Genomic DNA, 25,933 nt, shown 5'->3' with positions numbered 1-25,933 from the left:
TATTATGAAATCTCCAAGTTAATCTGTTAGAGTGAAGCACCATGAGCTAGAAAAGCTTTCACCTGTTCTCAAAGGGAAAAAGAATACTTGCTTTTCTCTGCCTGGGTAGCTCTGGAAGGAAATACAAGAAATGGGTAACCTCAAGGGACAATGAATAGCTGTGGGTCAGGAATGGGAAACTTTCATCTTCTGGACTACCTGTTCAAAAAAACTTAAATATTAGAGCAACACACACATCTGGGTGCTCAGGAATTTATTGGGGTCCGATTATGTTCCATGACTAAGAAGCATTTACTTACACCAGTCCAAGGTGTACATTTATGTTTTATGCAGTTTTCTTTAAATTATATTTCACAATCTAGAACAACAACAAAACTAACAACCCTCACTGGCTTCTGGCCGTGCACCAAGGTCTGCCTGGTTCCAGCCTCCAAGGGGCTAAGGGAGGAGAGTGGGTCCCCTAGAGCCCCCCAGGACAAGAAGGATAACCCGAACAGGTTCTTTTGGCACCCGCCCCCACCCCCTGATGCCAAAGTAGTGAGGCAGGAGCAGAGCATGGGCCCCCTCGGTAGGGCCCAGTGCCAGGCTGACAGCAACTCAGGGCCACATGGTTGCCCTGTCCATGGCCTTTGTCCGCACCTGCAGCTCTTCTTTCCTGATTGGCCTCCTCGCTATTGTTGGCCTTGGAGGTCAGGACCGGCAGCCACCTGCATTATTGATGCCCTTGGGTAAGGCGGGAGATGTGGGGGGCGGGTAGATGGAGCCTATAGCCCCTATTAGCGCAGAGCCTGTGTGGTGTGCTGCTGAGGGCACGCCTGTGGGCAGCCGGCTCCTGGGGCGAGAAGAGGAGACAGCCACCAGGAAGCCATGGGCAGGAGCAAGGGCAAAGCGCCCCAGCACCTGGAGGGACCCGGGAGGCCCCCCTCGGGGGAGCAGGAATCCGGGTCTGCCAGCGCAGACAGCGTGCCCAGCCAGGGACACCGAAAGGGCCATCGTAAGGCCCACAGGGAGCCCAGCGCCGGGCGAGGCCAGGAGCCTCCCAGTGCCCACAGGAAGCCCACTGGAGGGGAGAACAGGGACTGCAGACAAGCAGAGGCGGGGCCACCGCCGGAGGCCGAGGGCAGAGGAGGCAGCGGGCATGCTCGAGGGGGATGCCAGGCTAAGGAGAGCAGCAAGCCGGGGGACGGCCACGGGGGGCGCCTGGAGGAGAAGGGTCTCCGAAGAGGAGGAAGGACACGGGAGCAGGACCGCGGCAGAAGGAGAGGAAAACGACGGGGACGCTCGGCTCAGCGGGCCCGCCGGGAGACACGGAGCCTCGACAGGGACACGTCGGGCGGAGATGGGGCCAGCTCCTGCCTGGACAGCGAAGCCCACGAAGCCCAGGAGAGCCGCAGCCAAGGTGGTGGGACCCCAGAGCGGAGGCTCAACTTGGAGCAAACGGACATGGCCTCGGGGGGCACTCAAACCAGTGCAGAGTCAGCGCTGGAGGCGCCAGGAGCTCCCCGGAACAGCGACAGCCCGAGCAGCAGCGACGACAGAGGCAGTGACAAGCCCCCCTCGCGGCCCCAGAGCCCAGAAGGATCGTCGGGGGCGAGGCCCCAGGGAGAGACCGAGGATTCCGGGACAGACCCAGACTCGAGTCAGGAGGGGGCCGGGCCGTGCCGGAGCCCAGGAGCAGCCCCAGGAACGACCCGCGGGGCCCTCGAGGCCGGCGAGGCTGACCATGGTAGAAAAGCCGCAGCTTCCAGCCTCCTCGAGAGCTGCATCCCCCGGAGCTCGTGGGGTTCTCAGGACCCCAGGCAGGGCGGGGATGCAAGAGACGATGGGGTGCAGCCCGAAGCTGAGCCGAGGGGCGCCCCGCCCGAAAGAGCCGAGGCCTCGAGCGCCCGGGGTCAGCGCCGCCAGATTGGAAAGGTGGGGAAGGCGCACGAGGCGGTGGGCGTGAGCGACGAGGGGTCTCGGGGAGACGGGCCGCGGGCCCCAGCGCCGCTGGCCGCCCTAGTGGCGCTCCGCAGGCTCCGCGCGAGGCCCCCGCCAGGCCCTGCTCCCCAGGCCGCCGGTCCCCGCCGCGGCAGCCTCAAGGACCGGCTCGTGCGCGTAGCGCGGGCCCTGGGGCTCCTGCGGTGGCTGCGGCTGCGGCTCCAGGGGCGCGCGGGCGGCGCGCGGGGCCCCGGGACCAGCGAGGGGACGAGCTGCGGGCCGGGGCCGCGCCGCCGCCGTCTAGCGCTGAGCCTGGCGGGCGTCGCGGGGCTGTGGGGGCGACCAAGGCCTCCCCCTGGCGGCGGCCCGAGTTCCCCGCAGGTTGCAGAAAGCCCAGCTCACGATCCATCGGAGGACGAGCACGCGACCCCAGATCCCAAGTTCGCCGTCGTGTTCCCCAGGATCCACGGGGCAGGGAGGACCTCGAGCCGCCGGAGCTCAGAGGAAGGGTTCGCGGACGCCCGCGCCGAGCAGGGGCGCGGTTGGTCCTGTGCGGGGGCGTCTGCGGACAGTGCAGGGCGCAGGGCCAGTGTCGAAGGGGTGGCGGAGTCTCCCCGCGGCTCTCTCGGCCCGAATCCCCACGAAGAGCCCCCGCTCGACGAGACGGGCTCCAGCAGCGAAGCGGAGCCCGAGAGCTTGGGAGCCGCGGCTCCGGTGCATTGGGCGCAGGGCTCTGACCCTCACAAGGGCCCCGGGCTTGGCACCGAAACACTGCTGCCCCGACTCACCTTGGAGACCCGCCGGCGGCCGGAGGGGACCCCCGGCCCCCGCGGGTCCTTGAGGGATCGGTGGGAGCCAGAGGACGAGGTGGAGGAGGCGCTGGAGAGGGACCTGGAGCTGAGCCTCGTGCCCGGCCCGGAGGAGCCTCCTTTTCCCGGCGGCGCCGACGGCTGGAGCGTGGGGGAAGGCCTGGAAGACACCGAGGACCTGGCCCGGCTGCGGTGAGTGGGCGCGGTTCCAAACCTGCCCTGCCTGGGTCACACCTTCTCTTATCCCACCCTACCTCCGATTTTTATGGAGGGTCTCCTTCGAAGGGGTTTTGCCATACAGAGTCGTCAGGCTGGAAGGGGCAGGAGAGGGGTGAGAATCCAGATGCCCTTTTTTTCTCTAATTGGCACAAAGCTTCCTTCTGAGTCAGCAGCCTAGTCCTGCCTATTGTGCCCACGGTGGGATCTCTTATTCAGCAGGGGCGGCGGGGGGAGGGCTGTGTTATGGACCAGCTTGGAGAGGGTGTGGGACTTGGTGGAGGTGTCTCTGCAGCCAGCGGGGGCGCTAACCCAGAACCTCTTTCTGCTCCCAACTCCCCTCTCCTCCACCCCACGGCCCGTAGGTCAGTGTGCGACAGCTCCATGCTGCTGTGTCTGAAGAAGAGGTTTCACCTGGGCCGAATCTATGTATGGGGGACCCAGCAGGGGGTGGTGGGCTGGCATTCCCTTTCCCCTGGGGTCAGAGGGCCCTCTGGGCACACCCCACCCAGAGTGTCCCCTTCCATCCTCCCTGGGCTGGGTCCTGAACCCTGTTCCCTCCACATTCTGATGAGAGCTTTCACTTTCTTCCCAGACCTTTGGGGGGCCCCACCTGCTAGCTCTGAACCCCCACCGGGCCCTGCCTCTCTACGCACCTGAGGTCCTAGCCAGCTACCGCCCTGGGAAGACCCCCAACACCACCCCGTATGTGAACTTGCCCCACCAGGCCTCTGCTCCCACCGGGTGGCTACCCCAGCACGTCACACTGACTGAGGTCCAGGGGACTGTGGGCAGGACCTGCCTGCACCCAGGAGACCGCAGGGTGCCCATCGCTTGGTAACCTTCTCTCTCATCTGCTTCCAACTCCTCCCCCAGACACATTTTTGCTGTTGTGGCATCGGCATATAGCCTGTCTGAGAGCACGGGGCAGGCCACCTGCATCCTTCTGGGGTGAGTGGTGGCTGAGCCCTCAGGCCACGCTGAGGGCCAGGAGGAGGGCGATGTGAGGTCCGTATTTGAAACTGCCTGTCCGGTCCACTGCTGGGCAGCAGCTCTGGACTTGCTAAGACCGTGCCCCTTGAACAAGGAGGCATCTTGGGAACTTTTTTTTCTGTTTGACCTCCTTGCCCTGGATCTATGTTTCTGCATTTCTGGGAGCCTCTCTTAGGGTGGGTGTCACTTCCAGGTGGGCACATCCCCACTTTGGGGCTCATTTGGGGTCACCCTATGTGCCCCTTCCTGGAGGCCCTGCCAGCCTTTCTCTCCTGCAGTGGGCACAGCGGCTCTGGGAAGACGGAGGCAGCCAAAAAGATGGTGCAGTTCCTACACAGCCTGGAGTGGGAGCAGACGAGGGAGAGAGGGTGTCGGGTGAGGGCAGCTCACCGTTGCCCAGGGGTCCAAGAGGGACCTTCCCACTCCTCTGGGCCAGGAGAGTGGTCTTCAGGCCTCTGGCTTCTCCTCAGGGGCAGCCCCAGGCATGGCCTACTGCGGGGAGGGTGGGCTGGGGAGACTGACCCCTCCCTGGCCCGGCAGAGCCCCTACGTAGTATCCTCGTCTGGGATGCCTCATCAGGGGCTGCTGCGCCCAGAGATACTTGAATGTCCCCCCTCCCACCCAGCTGGACACCGTGCTGCCCCTGCTCAGCAGCTTTAGCCATGCCAAGACAGTCCTCAACGCCAATGCCAGCCGCTTCGGCCAGGTCCTGTGCCTCTGCCTGCAGCGGTGAGTGACGGGGGTCCAGGTGGGCAGGGGCACCCACGGCCGGTTCCCCAGATTGGGAACCTGAGACTGCCACCCTTGGGTCCAGCCCTCGGTGGGTCCCACCCGAGCAGGGGCCCCGGGCCACGTGTGCCCTGGGCACCCTCACTGTGTCCTGTGCCCACAGTGGGGTCGTCGTAGGCACTTCTGCATCACATCATCTGCTCGAGACCTCGAGGGTGGTGTTTCAGGTACGACCCCGGCCCGCTGCTCCCAGCGCGGGGGAGAGGGAGGCGCTGTGACCCCTCATTCCCCCGGCCTGCCTTCCCCTGGGGGCTTGTCCTTGCTTCCCGGGGCACAAGACCTGGCTGCCGCTCCCCCTAAGCCAGTCCTTCTCCCCCGAGGCCCAGGCTGAGCGGAGCTTCCATGTTTTTTATGAGCTGCTGGCGGGGCGGGACCCTGTAGAACGGGAACAGCTCTCCCTGCAGGGGCCAGAAACCTACTACTACCTCAACCAGGTGAGGGGAGGCGCTCCCCGGTGCTGGGCGACAGGGCCTGCCCAGGGAGGGGTCCCCGCTTGGGGTGTAGGTGAGGGAGGCCATGGGAGGCCCGTCCTCATCCCCGGCCCCTCACCCTTGAGCTCTGCTGTGCTTGGCAGGGCCGCGCCTGCAGGCTCCAGGACAAGGACGATGCCCAGGACTTCAGAGGACTGGTGAGGGCCCTGCAGGCGCTGGGCTTGTGCACTGAGGAGCTGACCGCCATCTGGGCTGTGCTGGCCTCCATCCTGCAGCTGGGCAACATCTGCTTCTCCTCGTCAGAGGTGAGCTTCCGCCGAGATGCTGGATTGGTGGTTTGGCTCATCTGCATCATCAGCGGTAACCTCAGAGTGTGGGAGGCCACCCGCAGGGCCTCACTGCTGTCCCGGAAAGTGGATGGATTTCCATCTTTTTTTTTTTTTTTATAAATGTATTCATTTTAACTGGAGGCTAATTACTTTACAATATTGTAATGGCTTTGGATTTCCATCTTATAAATGAGGAAACTGAGACTAGGGTCTTCTGCCTCTATACTTATCCCATCCCACTAAGGCACCACCCTAAGACGGGTGCTTGGTGTTACCTGAGCAGCTATGATGTACCTGGGGCTTCACATATATGTGTGTGTGTGTGTGTGTGTGTGTGTGTGTGTGTGTGTGTATTTGGGTGGGGGTCTACACCGAGCAGTTTGCATGATCTTAGTTCCCCAACCAGAGATCAAACTTACACCCTCAGCAGTGATAGAGCAGAGTCCTAACCACTGGACCATCAGGGAATTCCCTACATAGAGTTTCTTTTTTTTTTCAATATTTATTTGGTTGCACCAGGTCTTATTTATGGCATGAGGGATCTAGTTCCCTGACCAGGGATCAAACCTAGGCCCCTTGCATTGGGAGCATGGAGTCTAAGCCACTGGGAAGTCCATTTAGTGCTCCAGAGAACACCATCACATAAAGCTTATTATTTCCCCTCTAACGACAAGACAGTGGAGGCTCAGGGAGGGGAAGAGACTTGTCGGGGCCACCAGCTAGCACAGAGGTAAAGTCGGATTCACACTCAGGCCCTCAGACTCCAGAGCCAGCCCCTCCCCCGGCCCAGGTCTACCTCTGGGTCACGGGCACCTTGCCGGTCTGAGCGTGGCGCTGCCCCCACCCATGGGAAGCAGCCAGTCCAGAAGCACAGCGCTCCCTGCTCCCTCCCGCCTCTGTCCAGAGGGAGTCCCAGGAGGTGGCTGCCGTGTCCAGCTGGGCTGAGATCCACGCCGCAGCCCGGCTGCTGCGGGTGCCGCCCGAGCGCCTGGAGGGAACGGTCACCCGGAGGGTCACGGTGAGCCTGGGGGTCCTGGGCAAGGGGGACCTGAGCAGACCACCCAAAGGCTTGGGGAGCCCCGGGGTGGGCCTTGGGCCTGGCGCACCAGCTGCACATTCTCCGCCCTCAGGAGACGCCCTATGGCCAGGTCTCAAGATCCCTACCGGTGGAAAGCGCCATTGATGCCAGGTAGCCCTGAGGACAGGAGAGAGCCGGGAGTGGGCCTGGCCCCTGCTGCATGGGGCTAACTCACCACGTTCCCAGGGACACCCTGGCCAAGGCCCTGTACGCACAGCTCTTCACCTGGCTTCTGAGGACCGCCAACGCGCGGCTGGCGTCCCCTGCGGAGGCAGGCAGCACGGTTACCATCTCTGTCGTTGATGTCTACGGCTTTGAGGTCAACCCGGGGGTGGGGCCGAGAAAGGGGTGTCCACCTCATCCTGGATATTCCTGGGGACCCCAGCAGCTCTGTGGGGCACACTCATGTGCTGCTTGCCTCTCTGACCATACGATGGTCCATGAGACAGCTGTGCGCTTGTAGGTACAGCTGCCTGCCCTGTCCAGGCGTGGTGTCACCTCTGGAGAGCCCTGCCTGCTTGGCTTTGTTGCAGAGTCTCATGGAGCCTTGAGGCGATGAAAGACCTCAGGATGAGTCAGTCTCACTTCCTGTGTCCAAGAGGCGGCGGGAGAAGGGGACTCCCCCAAATCACCCTGAGTTTCCATAAGCTCGTCACCCCTTCCCAGAATATCCGGCCCCCTCAGGCCAGGGAAGAGGGATGAGATGGGCACCGGTCACTGTCCTCTGCTCTTGCCTCCTCTCCACGGCACCTGTGTGTGTGTATGTATATTCATATGCACACTTGTGTGTATTTTAGAGCATGTACAAAACTCTGTACAAAGCTGCATGAAGCAGGGGCTCTGCTAGGCTTGCTGGCCAGGTGTTGGGGACACAGAGGAAGGAGCCTGGAATTCTAACAGGAGGACTCCTGGAAGGCTTCTTGGAAGCGGCAGCCTGGAACTCTGCTTATGAGAATGTGGCATTCGGATAGTCCCTGAGCTAGGCTGTAGGAAAAGGTGCCTTCCAGACCACAGGATGGCTGTGATCAGAGGCCCGAAGGCTCACAGCGGTGCTGAGGCAGAAGGCAGGGGGACAGCTTGCTGGAGGGGAGGCCCGGCTGGGGCTGGGGCAGCACTGAGGTGGCCGCATGCTGGGCCAGGGTCTTTGGACTTGACCCTGGAGGCGGCAGCATCAGCCCTGGGGCAGCATCCTGCCTGGTGCTGGGAGAATGTGGGCAGCGGTAGGAGCGGGGAGAAGGGCACCAGGCCTGTGTGCTGGGCCCCCTAGCTGCCCCGGCCCCCCCCACCTCATGTGGGTGCCCACCTCACTGCTCACGTGCCCCCAGGCCCTGCGGGTCAACGGACTGGACCAGCTGTACAACAACCTGGGCAGCGAGCGCCTGCAGCTGTGGTACAACCGGCTGCTGCTCGCCCAGGAGGAGGTACAGGACTGGGCTTGCAGGAGGCCGGGGATGCCCAGCTGTTTCCTAGAACAGAGGCCATCCCTGGGGGAGAGAGAGCACTGCACTGAGAGCCCGCCCCAGAGCCCCCTTGCTGTAGGCCGTCTCAGTCCTTCCGAGCCTCAGTTTACACATCTGTACAATGGGAGGGTCAGCCCTGCTCTGGGTCGGGTGAGGCCCCCCATGGACACGGGTGGTCTCCACAAACCAAGTGCTGGCTGTTCCCAGGAGGAGTGTCGGAGGGAGTTGCTGCCCTGGGTGCCCATCCCCCAGGCCCTGCAGGAGTCCTGCCTGGACTTCCTGGTAGACCAGCCACACAGCCTCCTGAGTATCCTGGATGCCCAGACATGGCTGTCCCAGGTGAGCCCCTCATGTTGGGGGACAAGGAGTGGGGGGTGCCTGGTGACCAGGCCAGGGCCAGCAGGGCCTCTCAGGGGAGAAATAAAGTCTGAGGTCCTGGGACCTTGCCCACAGGCCCTCAGCACAGCTTGGGAAGGCAGTGGCCACACTGGGTTCAGATCTCTAGTCTCTGGATAATCCTGAGTGAAGTGCTGACCTCTCTGAGAGTCCTCACTGCAGGAGGGGAACCATCGTGCCTGAGGGGCTGGGTGGTGCGGACTGTGCAGGCTGCGCGAGGGGCTTGGGGTTTCATCAAGAGTCTTGTTATAAGTTCTTAAACTCCATAAAATAGCCTCTTACTGGATGACTTTTTATATATGTGAATCTTTAAAAAAAAAACACACATCCCATCTGTTTAATGTTTCATTTGAATGTACTGTATCCTTCCGCCTTTTTTATTTTCTTGGCCACACTACAAGGCATGTGGGATCCTACTTCCCTGACCAGGGATCAAACCCACACTCCTCGCATTGGAAGCACAGACTCTTAACCACTGGCCCGCCAGGGAAGTTCCTGGATGGGTTCTTAAAAGTATCTGAAAAACTTGCTCAGAAACACCTGTAACTGTGAGACCAGTCTCCCAGGAGTCATTGCCAAAACTGCCTTCAAGTCCCCCAGCCCCGTTTCTTTTAAATTATTTTATCAAACGTCTCTAAGCTGCCATATCTTATTGACTGAGGTGTGCAAGTCTTCATGTTTTTTCTTGATTGTTCAAAATAGTCCCTGGGAAAGAGGTTGTGCCCTTTATAAAGACTCAGATATGGAGCGACTTTCGAAAAAAGCTTGGGAACCAAACCAAAGCTCGCCGTGTGTTCAGTGTCTGTGGTTTTGGGGGGCAGGGGAGAGAGGCACAGCCCCTCCAGGGGAGCCGCACCGGCAGAGGCCTGAGCCTCTCTTCCTCTCATCAGGCCACGGACCACACCTTTCTGCAGAAGTGCCACTATCACCATGGCGACCACCCGTGCTACACCAAGCCCCAGCTGCCCCTTCCCATCTTCACCGTGCGACATTATGCCGGGACCGTCACCTACCAGGTATCGGGTGAGGGCAGAGTGACCCTGGGGAGTCACCTGATGGGTGAGTGGGCTAAGTGTAGGGAGACCTCTTCCAAGGCTTTAACCATCTCTCTCTGCCTGGGCCCCTCTGCCTCACCTAGTGCATGACTCACTGAGCTCTGGGCAAGCATTGTGGGATGGGGGAGTCAAGGCCTTGGGACCTTCCAGACCCAGAGGGGCAGAGCATATGCATGGGAGCTGGCTCTGATGACCTCAGGGAGTCTGCTTCTCCCTCTGTGCCTCCATTGTCCTCATCTGTAAAATGGGAAGGGGAACCTGTCCTATAGCATTGTCCTGCGGATTAATGTAATTACATGGAAGTGGTGGGACAGGTGCCTGGCACATCCGGGTACCCAGTAAAGGGACCTCCTCTCCCCCTTCTGAGTTTCATGATGACTCCACACCTACCCAGGAGGAGAGCTTCAAGGGGGTGGGGGCCTGGTATAAATGGTATATTCAGGTGACTGGTTTGGGGTGGAGCAAGTCATCCTTGTGGGTGGGAAGTGGTATCTCATTGTGGTTTTGATTTGCATTTCTCTAGTGATTCATGAGGTTGAGCATCTCTTCATGTGCTCCTTGGTCATTTGTATATCTTTCCTAGAGAAATATCTATTCAATTCCTTTGTCCATTCTTTAATTGTGTTGTTTTTTTAAACTGAACTGTAGGAGTTCTGGATATTAATCTAAATATTAATCCCTTATCTGATATGTGATATTTCCTTCCATTTTGTGGGCTCTCTTTTCACTCTCAGCACTGTATTCTGATGCACAAGAGGTTTTCATTTTAATGAAATCCAGTTTATTTTTCCTTTGTTGCCTGTGCTTTTTGTGTCGATTCAGGAAATCATTGCCAAATCCAGTGTCATGAAGCTTTCTCCCTTTGTTTTCTTCTAAGAGTCTTATGGTTTCATGTCTTACATTTAGGTCTTTGATCCTTCTATTTTGAGTTGATTTTGGTACATGGTGTGAGATGAAAGGCCACCTTTGAAGCTGGACTGTTAACAGAGGGAAGAGGCTGGGTCACTTGCCAAAAGGACTGGCTTCCACTGCATTCTCTCCTTGACTTCCCCTCCCCACCTCACATTGTCTCTCGCAGGTTCACAAGTTTCTAAACAGAAACCGGGATCATCTTGACCCTGCCGTGGTGGAGATGCTTGCCCAGAGCCAGCTCCGGGTGCCCCTGCTGGCCGTCCTGTACCCCCGACCCTGTTCTGTCCTCCTCACCCAGACAGTCTTGCCCAAGGGGCTGGCCTTCAAGATCCTGGCACCTTGAACCTTTGGCTGGCCCACCCCAGTGCCCCAGGGAGGGGGGATGGGGGGCAGGCTGGGCTATCGACAGGCCCGGCGAGCCGGCGCAGTCCCTGTCTCACCCCGCAGCTGCTGAGCCGCCTGTTCCAGGAAGCAGAGCCTGATGAGTTCAGAGGAGGACCGGGCAAACCCACGCTGGCCGCTTGCTTCCAGAAGTCCCTGGGGGACCTCCTAGCTCAGCTGGGCAGGTGAGAATAGTGCCCCCATACCTGACCCCCGGGGAGTTTGAATAGGGGGCCAGTCTGTGCTCACGTGACTCCCCTTTCCACCCACGAGGAGCCATGTCTACTTCATCCAGTGCCTCAGCCCCAATCCAGGAAAGGTGAGCCCTCCCAGCACCTGGCTGCAGAGCCCTCCAGTCCCTGCCCTGCCGTCTCAGCACCCCCGCCCCTCCTGTGCCCTGCCCCGTGCTCCCCATGGCTGTGAGCCCCTCTACTCCATGTCCTTGGCTCTGCCATGCTGCCTGGCCACAGCTTCCAGGCCTCTTTGACGTGGATCATGTGGCAGAACAACTGCGCCAGGCGGGCATCCTGGAGGCAGTGTGTACCCGCAGCGCCAACTTCCCCATTCGCCTGCCCTTCCAGGCCTTCCTGGACAGGTAGGGCCCAGGATGGGGGGAAGCAGGCACCTCAGGGCCAGGACTCACTAGGCAGGCCCCCCTGGAGTGGCTGCCGGACCTGGGGCTCCTTCTGGGGAAGACGGACCCACTTTCCCAGGGACTCTTCTTCCATTCTCTCTCTCCTTCTCTCCCTCCATCTGTGTCTCCTTCCACTATTCATCAGTCACCCCCACGCCTCTGCATGCCTCTGTGCATTCAGGTATCTCTCCTCCTCTTAGCAAAACTCTCCTGGGTGTCTGGCACATAGTAGGTGCTTTCCATAATCATTGTTGAATGACTTACAGACTGAATGGACCCAAGGGGCTCGGGGATCAAATGAGTGTGGGGAGAGGTGCTCGTGTGCTTGTTCTGACTTGAGTTATCTATCCCTGGGCAGATTCCGGGCCCTGGGGACCGAGGAGCAGGGCGAGCTCTCTGACCGGGAAAGGTGTGGCATCATCCTGAACCAGGTGCTAGCGGCTGAGTCACCCCTCTGTCACCTGGGAGCCACCCAGGTGGGTGGTGTGTGTGTGCAGAGAGGCAGGGAGGGCTGGCAAGTAGGAGGAGCATTCTGGGATCCTCTCAGAATCCAGTGGTCCTTCCAGGTGGTGGGGAGACAGAGTGGGCTGGGTGTCCCGGGCACCCCAGGAGAACGGGTTGCCTGGAAGGAGGCTGAGGCCTCGGGAGAAGGGCAGGGTGGTCCCCGCCTGCACACCTGGCCCGCCTCCAGCCCACACCTCTGCCCCCAGGTACTGCTGCGGGAGCCGGGCTGGCAGCAGCTGGAGCAGTGCCGGGCCCAGCAGCGCGCCCAGGCCCTGCTGACCCTGCACCGAGGCGTCCGCGTCTGCATCTCCCACCAGCGCCTCCGCCTCCTGCCACGGAAGCAGGCTCATGTGCGTGGGCTCCAGGCCAGGTGTGCGGGGGGCGCTGAGACTGTAGGCCTCCTCAACGTGGCGGGGCAGGCTCTGGGAGACATAGGGCCTCGACGCAAGTCTGTCTGCCTGCATCCCATCGGCACTGGACTCTTCTTGCCAACACCCCTGCCCATACCTCTGCTGTCTCTTCTTGAATGCCCCCAGCCACAAGGAGCTCATTACCTGCAGAGGCTACTCAAACCTGCTGTCTTGACTCCTTGACTAGTGGTTTGCATTTTTTTGGTCTGCATTGGGTCTTCATTGCTGCATGTGGGTTTTCTTTGGTTGCAATAAGCAGGCGCTGCTCTTCGTTGCGCTGCAACGGCTTCTCGTGGCCGCGGCTTCTCTTGTTGCGGAGCACGGGCTAGAGTACAAACGCAGGCTTCAGTAGTTGTGGCTCATGGGCTCAGCTGCTCAATGGTATGTGGGATCTTCCTGGACCAGGGATTGATCCCATATCCCTCACATTGGTAGGCAGATTCTTAACCACTGGACCACCAGGGAAGTCCAACTGTCCTTTCTTCTAGTCCATTCTCCACCCTGCAGCAAGAATACTCTCTCTCTCTCTTTTTTTTTTTTGGCTGCAGTGGGTCTTAATTGAAGCACGCAGAATTGTTGGTTGTGGCATGTGCAATCTATTAATAGCTCCCTGACCAGGGGTCACACCCAGGTCTCCTCCATCGCAGGCAGATTCTTTACTGTCTGAGCCACCAGGGAAGTCCCTCCAAATCGTTTCATCACCAGCAAGAACTCTGTACCTGTTCAACAATCATACCCCGCGGCCCCTTCCCTCCAGCCCCTGGTAACTCCCAGTATACCTTCTGTTTCTGTGAATTTGCCTATTCCAGACATGTCATCTAAGTTGACTCTTACAGTATCTCCCTTTACATCTGGGTTATTGCGCTAAACATATTTTCAGGGTTTGTCCCTTTTATAACGTGTCAGAACATCATATATTTTTTTACACCTGGAAATTGTTCCATTGTGTAAGTGGACCACAGCCGTTCATCCATGTATCTGTTGAGTGTGCATGTGGGTTGTTTCTGCCTTTGGGCTTATTGCAAATAAGGCTGCTATAAACATGAACATGCAAGGTACAGTTCAAATCTCTGCTTTCAGTTCTTTTGGGTCTTTACTTTGGAGTGGAATTCCAAGTTATCTGGTAATTCTGTCTTTACCTTTCCGAGGAACTGCCAGATTGTTCTCCTTAGTGGCTGCACCATTTTGCCTTCTTACCAGCAGTGTGTGCACCTTCCAGTTTCATTACATCCTTGCCAAGACTTGTTATTTTCTGCTGTTTAAATTATCGCCAACCTAGAGGATGTGAGTCGGAGACGATTGAGCGACTTCGCTTTCTCTTTTCTCTTTTCATGCATTGGAGAAAGAAATGGCAAGCCACTCCAGTGTTCTTGCCTGGAGAACCCCAGGAACGGGGGAGCCTGCTGGGCTGCTGTCTATGGGGTTGCACAGAGTTGGACACGACTGAAGCCACTTAGCAGCAGCAGCAGCAGCAGTGGATGTGAAGTGGCATTTCCTTGTGGTTTTGATTTGCATTTCTCTAACAACTAGTGGTGCTGAGCGTCTTTTCATGTTCTCCTGGGCCATCTGTGTGTCTCTCTGGAGAAACAACTACTGAAGTCCTCTGCTTGATTTTTAATTGGGTGGTTTGTTTCTTATTGAGTTGTAGGCATTCTTTATATATTATGGATACTGAACTCTTATTAAATATTTGATTTACAAGCAGTCTCCTCTCTGTTTTTTATATATTTATTCTTTTTAGTCTCCCCTCTTGATAGTGTACTTTGATGTAAAAAAAAGCTGTAGATTTATTTTTTATTGAAGTATATTGGTTTACAATGTTGCAGGTATATAGCAAAGTAATTCCGTTACAAATATATACATGCACATATATCTCTCTATATATTCTTTTACAGATTCTTTTCCACAATAGGTAATTATAAGATAGTGAATATTATTCTATTATATATTGTATATAGATATATATGTATGTATACATTTGTAACTGAATTACTTTGCTATATACCAGCAACGTTGTAAACCAATATATTTCAATAAAAAATAAGATCCTTGTTGTTTATCTATTTCATATCTAGTAGTGTATATAGTGGAGAAGGCAATGGCACCCCACTCCAGTACTCTTGCCTGGAAAATCCCATGGATGGAGGAGCCTGGTGGGCTGCAGTCCATGGGGTTGCAAAGAGTCGGACATGACTGAGTGACTTCTTTTACTTTTCACTTTCATGCATTGGAGAAGGAAATGGCAACCCACTCCAATGTTCTTGCCTGGAGAATCCCAGGGATGGCGGAGCCTGGTGGGCTGCCATCTCTGGGGTCGCACAGGGTCGGACACGACTGAAGCGACTTAGCAGCAGCAGTGTATATAGATTAATTTTTAAATATTTATGATGCTCAGGGCTGCTTCCTTGAGAAGTCTGGTCTTTCTTATATCTGGAAAATTCTCAAAGATATTGTCTCTTCAGGGATCTATTAGACTTCCCGAGGTGTAATTTTTTTCATTTTTAGGAGTTCTTCTTGGGGGGAGGGGAAAAAAAGTTCTGCTTCTTAAATAGTAATGTGCCAGACTCTATTCCAAACACACCTCTTAATTCATTTCATCTTCTTGTGGAGCAGACAATCCAATAATTCTCCTTTTAGAGGTGATGAAAATAAAACACAAAGAGGTCAAGTAGGGAATTCTCCGGTGGTCCAGTGGTTAGGACTCAGCACTTCACTGTCAAGGGTGTGGGTTCAATCCCTGGTTGGGGACCTAAGATCCTACAAGCCACGAGCATATTCAAAAAAACCCCCAAAACCCAGAGAGGTAAAGACCTTATCCAAGACTGCTGTGACGAAACAGTAGAGGAACGCGCCAGGGTGGCCGGCTCCAGAGCCTCGGGCCTCAACCCCCTGTGCACAGCAGCCTCTGGGTTCACTTGCTCTTCTGTCCTGTCCTTTCCCTGTTGCTTGTTAGGCAGCTGGGCGCTTCACTGGGGTCTGGTTTTACACTCAGGTCTTGACTTGGAGGATCTGGGTATTGGGTGTGAATGCGGACTCCTCACTAGCCCCCTTCCCGGCCTCCAGGAAGCGTTACCTCCGGCGGCGGGCAGCTCTGGGGCAGCTGAACACCATCGTGCTGGCGGCCCGGCCCCTGCTCTGGAGACGGAGGAGACCACAGGTGAAGCCCACGGGTGGGGTGCTGCCTAGGGTGTGCTCAGGGGAGAACCCAAGCCAGCCTTTGCCGGTCAAGCTGGCCGAACGAAGACAGTGACCACCGTCCACGCCCAGCCACACAAGGGGCGAGGCCTCAGGGACCACTACTGGCGGAGTGTCCCATCCCCGCTGCCTGGCTAGGGCAGCCTGGGGCCTCTGGGAGCTCATCGCCTTCCTTCATGCCAGGGCCTGACTCTCTCTGCCAGCTGGGGTGCCTCCATCCCCTCCAGGGGCCCCTTGGGCTGCTCCCTGTCTTGCCCGATGACTCCGACGTGAGGGCCATAAAGCAGCTCGAAGGTCAATGCCTACACGCCGCCCTCTCTCCTGCCCCTCCCTGCCTGGACTTTGTCCCCCAGGGACCATTTCTTCCCTTCCTGCTGCCCTCTTCCCGGTCCTGGCAGACGGGCAGCAACACCCACAGCGCTTCAGCTGGTGAGGGCTCTGGAGGGCGAGGGGCAGACGCCAGCCCCCTGGGGTCCATCCACACCTGTTCCGCTGGTGCCCAGGCCTCCTGGGAGGAGGAGGGGTCAGCTGAACTGCCCAGCAAGCAGGGAACATCGAGGGAGCTCGGGGTGACGCTTCACGGGGACACCATCTCCTCCCGCATCTCCCCCAACAGCTTGGGCGTCGGCACAGCTGGCACAGCATCGGGGCCTTTGAGACGGTGCCAAGCATGGTAGGCGGCCTGGAAGCTGGAGAGTGTCTGCTGGGTTGTGAGCCTGCTGAACCTGGCCTGGCTTGAGGGGGAGCGTTGGGTCCCAGGGGTGCCGAGATGGGTCCTGTCCTCAGGCCCATCCATTGTGCCCCCCCAAGAAGAGGCCTGGGTGCCCTCGGTTTCCCTCTGAGGGCTCAAGGGGCCCCATTGGAGTGCCTAGGACTAGAATTCTTGGTCTCTGGAGGGGAAGCTTATAGCCCCAGGGGTGAGGAGGGCCCCTGGGTCCCTGTGCCCCTCCCTGAGTTTCTGGTCAATTGCTCCCATTCACCAGGAGCTGGGGCGCTTGGAGATCCCGGCTGAGCTCGCCACCATGCTGAAGACAGCGGAAGGTGAGTCGTGATGGGTCTCGTTCTTCCACAACCCCCTCCTCTCCCGGTAGCCACTCCCTCTGATGCTCTCTCTGGGTGCCCCCAGCTCACTGCCCGGCTCCCTCTGCACTGGAGCCAGGGGCTGATGCTGGGAGGTGGAGGCGACACCAGAGCCAGTTGCCTTACCTGGGCATTTCTGGGCTGCCTCCCGTGTCATCCCAGGCCGTCAGCACACCCGGGTCCAGAGCATCACCGAGGCCATGCCCCCGGAAGTTCCCGCCCGGCCCAGCCTGACCCTCCCACCTGACATCAACCAGTTCCCCTTCTCCAGCTTCATCTCCATCGGCTTTCAGGTGGGCTTCCAGGCCTCAGCTCTGCTGGCTGCTGCCCAAATTTCCCCAGACACGAGCCCCCAAACGCAGGCAAAAGCTGTGTTTTTCCTTCTTTCTCCAACCCTCTCCTCCATCTCCTGTTGTGGGGATTGTGGATGCAACTGCGTTGCTCGGAAAATCCGTTGAACCCACATCTCAGTCTATTGTTACTTATCAGTGATGCCACACCTTTGTTACACCTGCAGCATGGCCCTGCCATTGAACGCTGAAGTTGTGCCTTTAAAGCGTGTTTAATGACAAAGCAGAGTGTCCAGGCAACAGAGTTGGAAACAAAAGCAAGATTCAAAAGTGCCCATCGAGCACGGTCCCGATGTTCCAGGCAACAGCTGGGCGGGTGGGGAGATGACGTGTGTACCTTCACACAGGAAGTAAGACTAGGAAGAAAGAGGTGAAAATGTTAACTCTGGTTATACCCCGCAGTGGCATATTGATGGTGGTTTTTATTCTTCATCCTTTTCCCTGTTTTCTGAGTTTTCCATATGCACGGGCTTTAGTTTTCTAATCAGAAAGAGTAATTTAGGTGTATGGTTTTCAATATTTATTTTTGTTTTGGCTGTGCTGCATCTTTGGTGCTGAGAGAGCTTTCCCGGGTTGCGGCGAGCAGGCTTCACATTGTGGTGGCTTTTCTCGTTACGAAACAGAGGCTCTAGGGTGCAGGCTTCAGCAGTTGTGGTGTGCGGGCTCAGGAGTTGTGACGCATGGGGTTAGTGGCCCTGTGGCACGTGAGATCTTCCTGGACCAAGGAACAAACCAGTGCCCCCTACATTGGCAAGTGGCTTCTTAACCACTGGACCACCAGGGAAGCCCAATCAAGGTGTATTTTTAAGGCGCTTTTCCTCTCCAGCCCATCTTCCTCTCGTAGGTTCCTTCAGGGCTCCCCCGGCCCTGTGTCTGGCAGGTCAGCACGGATCAGCCTCTGCTCAGGCACGTGGCATCCCCCCTTCCTTGCAGGAGCCCTCCTTGCCCCACCCTGGGCAGCTGCTGACCAAGCCCCTCACCCAGCTGGACGGTGAGAACCCTCAGCATGCCCTGGATATCAACAAGGTGGTGAGTGACCCAGCGGGGAGGGGACAGGGTGGGCCTGTGCCGGGGTGCTGGCGGGCACAGGGAGCCCTGCACGACCTGCCTCCCCCGGCTTGGTGTCCGCAGATGCTGTGGCTGCTGGGGGACGGGTCGCTGGCGCCCTGGCAGGAGCAGACCATGGGCCAGTACCTGGTGCGGCAGGGGCAGCGCCGACCGGGGCTGCGCGACGAGCTCTTCAGCCAGCTGGTGGCCCAGCTCTGGCGCAACCCCGACGAGCAGCAGAGCCAGCGCGGCTGGGCCCTCATGGCCGTCCTGCTCAGCGCCTTCCCTCCGACGCACACCCTGCAGAAGCCACTGCTCAAGTAGGGGGCTCAGTGGGTGGGGGGGCCCCGCGGACAGGGTCAGCAGGCCACCCCAGGCTCACAGCGGCCCTGTGCTGTGCCCGCAGGTTTGTCTCTGACCAGGCCCCCAGGGGCATGGCAGCACTGTGCCAACACAAGCTGCTGGGAGCCCTGGAGCAGACGCAGCTGGACCCTGGGTCTGCCCGTGCCCACCCACCCACCCAGCTCGAGTGGACAGCTGGATGGAGGCGGGGCCGCATGGCACTGGATGTGTCCACCTTCAGTGGTGAGGCGCGCGTCCTGCTCAGGGCTCCCACGGCAGAGTCTGCCCGGCACCCTCGCCCTCCCCTGACCCCCTTCCCACCTCAGCCCTCCCGATGTGATCCTGACCTCCCGATGTGACCTTGACCTCCCTGTCATCCTGCTGGTGGGACCCCAATGGGACAGCACCCCTTTCCCCGTCAGGGTGGACCCTGCTGTCCCTCACTCTCACCGCTGCCCCTCCTCCTTGCAGAGGAGTGCTACTCGGCCGAGGTGGAGTCCTGGACCACGGGGGAGCAGCTCGCCGGGTGGATTCTACAGAGCAGGTCTGGGGGCCAGGGATGGGGGAGTCTGGCCGACACTGACCGTTGTCCCATCCTCCTTCTGAGTCCTCCTCACCCTCCCAGCCTGCTGTCCCACTGAGCACCTTCTGCGGCTGCTCCTGCAGGCCAAGGCCTGCAGCCCAAGGGGTAGGGGCAAGGTGTGGGGGTCGGCGGGCAGGGTCTAGACAGCAGATTCCAGATGGAGAGCAAGTAGGGAGTATTCCTGCTAGATTTGGCCCAGATTCTGATCAAATTGGTAAAGTAAATACAGCAGAAAAATACATAAAAACAAACAAAAACAAATACATCAGAGCCAACGCAGAGGTAGGGGGCCTTTTTTGCAGAAAAAGAACGGGAACCAGGTCCTCTCACCCCACTCTGCAAGCGCCTCCCCCCGCCGCACCCCCAGGTCCTTGCCGCTTCTGGACGGTCACCTGCCTGGCTGACCGCCCTGTCCTCCCTGCCCCTGTCTCGCCCAGAGGCCTGGACCCGCCCCCGCGCGGCTGGTCTGTGTCACTGCACTGCAGGGACTCCTGGAGGGACTTGGCCGGCTGCGACCTCGTGCTGGACTTGATCGGCCAGACCGAGGACCCGGGGGACCCGGCCAGGCCCCACAGCTACCCCATCGCCCCCCGTGGCCTGTAGGTGCCACCCCAGCACCCCTGGCCCGCTCCTGTCCCTATCCTGTCGTAGGCGACCCCACCGCCACCCTGTCATACCCTGGGGTTCCCCGGTGCTGCCGCAGGTCCAGCCCTCAAGCCTCCTCCCATCCCGTGGGGATGACCCCGACACCACCCCCCGCCGCCCCTCTCCACAGCAGCTTCTACACCTTGCCTCAGCCTGGGCACCCCACCTCCTTAGCTGGGCCTCCATGGCTGGAGGTGGCCCCGTGAACCCCTTAGCTGGGCCCACTGTCTCCTGCAGAGCCGAGAACATCCCCCTGGCCCCCAGCATCCAGGCCCCCTCATTGCCCCCAGGCCCACCTCCGGATCCAGCCCCAACACTGCCCAGCAGGGGGCGCACAGGTAAGATGGGGGTGGGCACACTCAGGTGGGCAGGGCGATGAGAATGGGTTTGCAGGAAGCCCCTGCCCCCAGCAGGTGACGCCAGCCCTCCGTAGGTGAGTCCCGGACCTCAGGGAGCCTGGATGGCTTCCTGGACCACCTCTTCGAGCCCGTCCTATCCCCCGGCCTCAGCGTGAGTGTCCTGCGCCCCAGCCCAGCCCAGTCCCTCCCGTTCCGGGGCCTCTGCTGCCCCTCCCAGCCCTCCTAGGACTCTAGCTCTGACCTTTTGACCTGTGACCTTTGCCTTCACAGGATCTGGAGCAAGGCAGGGCTCTGACTGGCCGCATGAAGGGAGGGGGTGCCATGGGGCCTATGCAGCAAGGCAGCTACCCCATGGGTGAGTGCGGGGCTGAGCCCATCTGGGGTCTCCCTGCCCACGGACGGGGCGAGGCGTGGCCCGGGCTTCCCACGCAGCTGCCGTCAGAGCTCCAGCCCACACCCCGGTGGCCCATGCTCATCTCCTCGCCTGGGGCTGGAGGGAGGCTGTCCAGGTGGGCACTGACGTGGGAGGACCCTGTCCCTACAGTGTACCCAGGGATGGTGCAGATGCCCAGCTACCAGCCAGCCATGATGCCGGCACCCATGCCCATGATGCCAGCCATGGGGCCAGTCCCAGGTAAGACTGGACTGTGGCTGCCCGGTCCCTTCTTTGGGGGGTGGGGGGGTGGTGGACTGGGCCTGGAGGAGGGAAGGTCCCACCTGGAGGGCACAGTGGGCAGGGGCTAGGAGCTCGGCCATGGCGCTAACCCGCCCTGACTGCCTGCCTGCCCACCACACCCCAGCCATGGTGGTACCACCACAGCCACAGCCCGTGCTTCCCAGCGTGGACGCGAGGCAGCTGGCGGCCCAGCAGCAGGACTTCATCAACCAGCAGGCGCGGATCCTGGTGAGGACGGGCAGGGCCCACAGATTGCCTCGTGGGTACCAGCCTGCAGGGAGAGGCAAGGCGGGCTCTCATCCGGCACATCACACCCTGTCCATCAGGCCCAGCAGATGACCACCCAGGCCATGACCTTGTCCCTGGAGCAGCAGGCAAAGCAACTGAGGCAGAGTCAGGCCCTGGCCCCAGCCCCAGCCACAGCTCCAGCCGCAGCTCCAGCCCCAGCCGCGGCCCCGGCCCCAGCCCCTAGAGCAGCTTCCCCGACCTCACCTCCTCCAGCCATCACCCACAAGCCCAAGAAGACACCCACCCGCCAGAAGGAGCCAGAGAGTGGCCTGGAGTTGGTAGGTGCCCGCCTGACGGTGAGGAGCCAAGGCTGGGGAGATGGCAGGGCCTGGGATGGGCAGCTGACTTCAAGGCTGCAGACGTGGGAGACAGGGGGTTGGGGATGGGGCCGCAGGGCGATGCAGAAAAGATGCTGCCCGGCCTCAGCCCCGCAGGTCCGAGTGGGTGCGCTGTGCGAGCGGCAACTTGGCCAGCAAGGCTGCTCCTTCTGTTCCTCTTCCTGCCAGCAGGAGGCCCCACAGGAGGCTGAAGACAGGCACCCACGGCCCAGGAGCTTCCAACAGAAACGAGACTATTTCCAGAAGTTGGGTGAGCGCCCTTGGGAAGACAATCAGACACAGAGACTCAGACACCGCCCCCGACTGGCCAGGGGATAGGGGGTTGCCCTCTGGTCCCGGTGGCCCGTCCAGGAGCCCAATGTGCTTAGTCGCTCAGTCGTGTGCAACTCTTCGTGACCCCATGGACTGTAGCCTGCCAGGCTCCTCTGTCCATGGGGATTCTCCAAGCAAGGATACTGGAGTGGGTTGCCATGCCCTGCTCCAGGGGATCTTTCCGACCCAGAGATTGAACCCAGGTCTCCTGCATTGCAGGCAGGATTCTCTACCATCTGAGCCACCAGGGAAGCTCAGAGGGGCGGGCCAAGTGGAAGGTAATAGACAGGACCAACTGGGGGGCATTTACAGGGCAGCAGCCGAGCAAGGTGAAGACCACGAAGCCTCCAGCCAAGGTGGCGATCCCCCAGGCAGAGGCGGTGCAGGACGAGGAGCCAGAAGAGGAGGAAGAGAGAGCAGGTGGTGAGGAGGCGGGGGGCAGGCTGGGCCTCTGGGGTTCTGCCCAGGGTCTCATGTCTTTCCTCTCCTCCTGGGCAGGGCCCTCACCTCCGCCTCCCCCGGTGCTGAAGAAGCTGCCACCGTCGCGAGGTGCAGCCAGAGCTGCCCAGGAGGCTGAGGCTGAGCCGGCCACGGAGCTGGGGCCTGGCAGGGGGCACAGGCCGGCCGGGGGCAAAGCCGTGGTGCGTAGCTCGGACCCTGAGCCCTGCCGGGCAGAACCCAGCAGGGAGATCCGCAACATCATCCGCATGTACCAGAGCCGCCCCGGCCCCGTGCCTGTGCCCGTGCAGCCAGCGAGGTGCCAGGGGAAGGGGGAGGGGAGGGAGGAGGGGAGAGGAAAGAGGGGAGGGGGAGGAGGGGCTAACCGCTCCCCAGAGAGTCACCCTGTGAACTCATGACCTCTTCCTTCTTTCAGGAAGCCCCCCCAAAGTTTTCTAAAGAAAAACAACCCTAAGGATGAGGCTCTGGCTAAGCTGGGGATCAATGGTGCCTCCTCGCCCCCTCAGGTGAGGTGCCCTCTGGTCCAGAGCATGGCCACTCCATTCTGGAATCCTCCTGAGGCTTCCCGGGGTGAACTTGGCCCTGAGTCACAGCCTCTGTGTGTTCCCTGCCTCCCCAGACGCTGTCCCCCAGCCCAGGGAAGGCCCCACCACCACCCGTGGCCCCTCGACCCAGGGCCCGACCACGGCTGATACCCTCCAGCTCCATCAAGGAGAAGCAGGGGCCCCTTCAAGAGCTGTTTGGCCAGAACCCACCCACTGCCCAGAAACTGCCCCCTCCGCCAGCACCTCCACTGCCTCCGCCCTGGGAGCCAGCGAGCCCTCCAGCTGAGCCCCGCAGTAAGGAACCCCACATTCCTGCGCGGTGGGCTTTGGGGGGGCGCGGTGGGGGGGTGATTTCCAAAGACCTCTCCGAGCTCACAGCGCCGAGGTCAGCGGCTCGGGCTTCTGGACTTTGGAGCCGTGGGCGAGAAGCCCCAGCTTCCGCGTTCCCGCGGGGGGCAGGGCCGGGGCACCCCCGGGGCCTGTCTGGCACAGACGGACTGTCACACACAGGGCGTTGGCCCCGGCAGGAATTTAGTGGCCCTGCTGATGTGGTCAGGGAGGCCCCACGCACGTCTGGGACAGCTGGAGGCGGGAGTTGGGATGGCAAGTGGGAGGGAGGCGGCAGAGGTGAAGCTGGCCGGGCGTGCGGGGCTCTGGGGAGGAGGGTCTTCTCTGCCTGTGCCCCCATCACCCCATGCCCCCAGGCAGGTCCACACCCAATGCTCATCGGCCCCTCCATCTGCCAGGCTTGGTGGAGCCCATGGGGGACGAGGGGGTCTCCACCCAGCTGCTCGTGCCCTCCGGCAGCGTGTGCTTCTCCTACGCCAGCGCCCCCTGGAGGCTGTTCCTGCGCAAGGAGGTGGGCACCAGGGTGGGCTTCAACCCAGCCGCTCTGGGTGGGGGGCGGGGCACAGGCTGTGGAGGAGCCAGCCTGGGACCCCAGCGTTGGCTCCCTACAGCCCACCTCCTGGCCTGGTTTCGTCTGAGCCCAGGAGGCGAGGTGGGGTGGGAGCCAGGCTGGCGGGGGACCACCCCGGCCACTCTCGGTCTCCCGTGCCCCCATCCAGGTGTTCTACCCCCGGGAGAACTTCGGCCACCCCTACTGCCTCAGGCTCCTCTGTGAGCAGGTGAGCACCCCGCCCCACAGGGGTATGTGCAGACAGACCACGCTCCGCACCCCTGGCCAGGTTACCACCGTGGGGCGCTGGCGTGCTTCAAGCCCTGCCTTCCTTTATTCCTCACAACATCCTTCCGAATGAGGACCGTTTTTGACTTCTGTGTGTTAGTCTCTCAGTCCTGTCCAATTCTTTGTAACTCCATGGCCCGCCAGGCTCCGCTGTCCATGGGATTCTCCAAGGCAAGAACACTGGAGTGGGTTGCCATGCCCTCCTCCGGGGGATCTTCCTGACCCAGAAATCGAACTCAGGTCTCCCGCATTGCAGGCAGATTCTTTACTGTTTGAGCCACCAGGGAAACCCCTTTTTGACTCATAACGAGGATTCAAAATGAAGCGTATGCAGCACCCAGCACAGGCCAGGCACAAGCAGGTGCTTGCCGGCGCCTGCCTGCCGCCTGTGGATGCTCCCAGAGGCTCGGGTTTGCTCCCCCCAGTTCTACAGCACCCCTCCTCCCCCAGGTCTGTTCTTTCAGGGATGCTTAGCTGAAGGAGGGATAGCAGCTCGACTAGTGCAGGCAGCTGGGGGGGCAGGTGGGAGCTCTGGGTGGACACGGCCCTGAGCTTGGAAGCCCCTGCGTCCCTCAGTGTCGCACCCACGGGGCTCTGCAGCTTTTCCTCCGTGCATGGCTGCATCTGGGGTGCGCTGAGGCCTCAGGACTGGGTGGTGACTGCCTGGCTTGCCCCCCAGATCCTGAGGGACACCTTTGCTGAGTCCTGCATCCGTATCTCCCAGGACGAGAGGCGCAAGATGAAAGACTTGCTGGGTAGGGTCCAGGGACTGCAGGAGGCTCAGAGAGCTGGGTGATGGGGGTTGGGCCTGTCCAGAGGGAGGGAGTAAACTCTGGGGTCCCCGCTGTGAAGGAGCCTGGGGACAGGCTGGGGCTCTTCCTGCCGCAGGAGACCTGGAGGTGGGCCTGGACTCACTGGACACGGCTGAGGACGGTGTCAAGAAGCGCATCGTGGTGGCCGCCAGGGACAACTGGGCCAATTACTTCTCCCGCATCTTCCCTGTCTCGGTCAGTGAGGCTGGGGATGGCAGCGGGCTGGGTGCCAGCTGGATCCCTCGGGAGCAGGATGAGAGCTGGGGCGGGCTGGGTGGACGGTGGCCTAGAGCTGGGAGCCGGGCTGTGACCCAACTGCCTTCCGAGCAGGGCGAGAGCGGCAGCGACGTGCAGCTGCTGGCTGTGTCCCACCGGGGGCTGAGACTGCTCAAGATGACCCAGGGCCCCAGCCTGCACCCCGACCAGCTGAAGACTCTCTGCTCATACAGGTGAGCGGAGGCCAGGGCTGGGGCTGGGGGCGGGGGTGGGCTGGTGAGACGGCCCCCCGGCTCATGCCCTCACCCTGGGCGCAGCTTTGCTGAGGTGCTGGGCGTGGAGTGCCCGGCTGGCTCCACCCTGGAGCTGTCGCTGAGGAGTGAACAGCTGGTGCTGCACACGGCTCGGGCGGGAGCCATCAAGGCCATGGTCGAGCTCTTCCTGAGCGAGCTCAAGAAGGCAAGTGTGGGCTGGCTGGGGGCCTCCACCACTGCTGCCTGCTGCCCAGTCTGCCTTGGCTGGTCTCGGGGCTGTCAGCCATGCTCCTTTGAGCTGCCTGGAGTCGGGGACGCTGGGTGGAGGGTGAGGCCAGCAAGGGAGCAGGGGGGACAGGTAGGAAGGGGTCACAGCAGGCTGGCCCCTCACCCGCCTGCCCACCTGCAGGACTCTGGCTATGTCATCGCCCTGCGAAGCTACATCACCGATGACCACAGCCTCCTCAGCTTCCAACGTGGGGACCTCATCAAGCTGCTGCCGGTGGCCACCCTGGAGCCAGGTATCTGCGGGGCAAGCAGGGTGGCAGGCAGATGAGGCGGCGCCTCCAGTGGGCACGGTGCGGGGTGGCGCGTGGGTGAGGCTCTGTCCTTGGGCGTCTCTAGGCTGGCAGTTCGGCTCCACGGGCGGCCGCTCCGGACTCTTCCCTGCTGACGTCGTGCAGCCGGCAGCTGCTCCGGACTCGTTCTTCTCGACGGAGCAGAGGAGCAGCCAGGGGCACAAGGGTCAGCTGCAGCGCAGAGAGTGGGATAGGGCATCGGAGGTGAGGAAGACGGGAGAGGCCAAGGCAAGGCCTCAGTAGGAGCCGAGGAAAGGGCTCCGTGGCCCCGGGCAGCCAAGGACCACCCCCCCTGCCTGGCGGGCAGCGCTTGGCCTGGAGCCGCCCCTCCGCCCGCTCCTGGTTTCTTGC

At 60.4% G+C, this 25,933-nt stretch overlaps 1 protein-coding gene across 1 annotated transcript in view; it reads left to right on the top strand.

Moving 5' to 3' along the window:
* The first annotated feature begins 867 nt into the window (after positions 1 to 867).
* MYO15B (myosin XVB) overlaps positions 868 to 25,933 on the top strand; it is a 30,119-nt gene continuing 5,053 nt past the window's right edge. The window contains 49 exon segments of the mRNA XM_052658646.1: positions 868 to 2,921; positions 3,311 to 3,374; positions 3,541 to 3,650; positions 3,822 to 3,900; positions 4,191 to 4,313; positions 4,564 to 4,667; positions 4,831 to 4,894; positions 5,048 to 5,161; positions 5,302 to 5,463; positions 6,392 to 6,505; positions 6,618 to 6,676; positions 6,752 to 6,884; positions 7,891 to 7,986; positions 8,233 to 8,364; positions 9,312 to 9,437; positions 10,555 to 10,632; positions 10,836 to 10,954; positions 11,043 to 11,088; positions 11,240 to 11,364; positions 11,762 to 11,879; positions 12,114 to 12,277; positions 15,381 to 15,474; positions 16,129 to 16,185; positions 16,496 to 16,553; positions 16,755 to 16,885; positions 17,876 to 17,971; positions 18,074 to 18,309; positions 18,396 to 18,574; positions 18,803 to 18,875; positions 19,352 to 19,513; positions 19,797 to 19,897; positions 19,993 to 20,069; positions 20,189 to 20,273; positions 20,463 to 20,576; positions 20,719 to 20,822; positions 20,921 to 21,178; positions 21,389 to 21,470; positions 21,845 to 21,979; positions 22,031 to 22,289; positions 22,407 to 22,497; positions 22,611 to 22,830; positions 23,283 to 23,395; positions 23,604 to 23,663; positions 24,402 to 24,477; positions 24,611 to 24,729; positions 24,865 to 24,983; positions 25,068 to 25,209; positions 25,414 to 25,525; positions 25,629 to 25,786. Of these exon segments, the coding sequence (XP_052514606.1) occupies positions 868 to 2,921; positions 3,311 to 3,374; positions 3,541 to 3,650; positions 3,822 to 3,900; positions 4,191 to 4,313; positions 4,564 to 4,667; positions 4,831 to 4,894; positions 5,048 to 5,161; positions 5,302 to 5,463; positions 6,392 to 6,505; positions 6,618 to 6,676; positions 6,752 to 6,884; positions 7,891 to 7,986; positions 8,233 to 8,364; positions 9,312 to 9,437; positions 10,555 to 10,632; positions 10,836 to 10,954; positions 11,043 to 11,088; positions 11,240 to 11,364; positions 11,762 to 11,879; positions 12,114 to 12,277; positions 15,381 to 15,474; positions 16,129 to 16,185; positions 16,496 to 16,553; positions 16,755 to 16,885; positions 17,876 to 17,971; positions 18,074 to 18,309; positions 18,396 to 18,574; positions 18,803 to 18,875; positions 19,352 to 19,513; positions 19,797 to 19,897; positions 19,993 to 20,069; positions 20,189 to 20,273; positions 20,463 to 20,576; positions 20,719 to 20,822; positions 20,921 to 21,178; positions 21,389 to 21,470; positions 21,845 to 21,979; positions 22,031 to 22,289; positions 22,407 to 22,497; positions 22,611 to 22,830; positions 23,283 to 23,395; positions 23,604 to 23,663; positions 24,402 to 24,477; positions 24,611 to 24,729; positions 24,865 to 24,983; positions 25,068 to 25,209; positions 25,414 to 25,525; positions 25,629 to 25,786 (7,695 nt within the window).

The sequence above is a fragment of the Budorcas taxicolor genome, chromosome 19 (assembly GCF_023091745.1).
Source record: "Budorcas taxicolor isolate Tak-1 chromosome 19, Takin1.1, whole genome shotgun sequence".
Lineage (NCBI taxonomy): Eukaryota > Metazoa > Chordata > Mammalia > Artiodactyla > Bovidae > Budorcas > Budorcas taxicolor.
The sequence above is the reverse complement of the archived record's forward strand: the minus strand, read 5'-3'. Positions and strand labels throughout refer to the sequence as shown.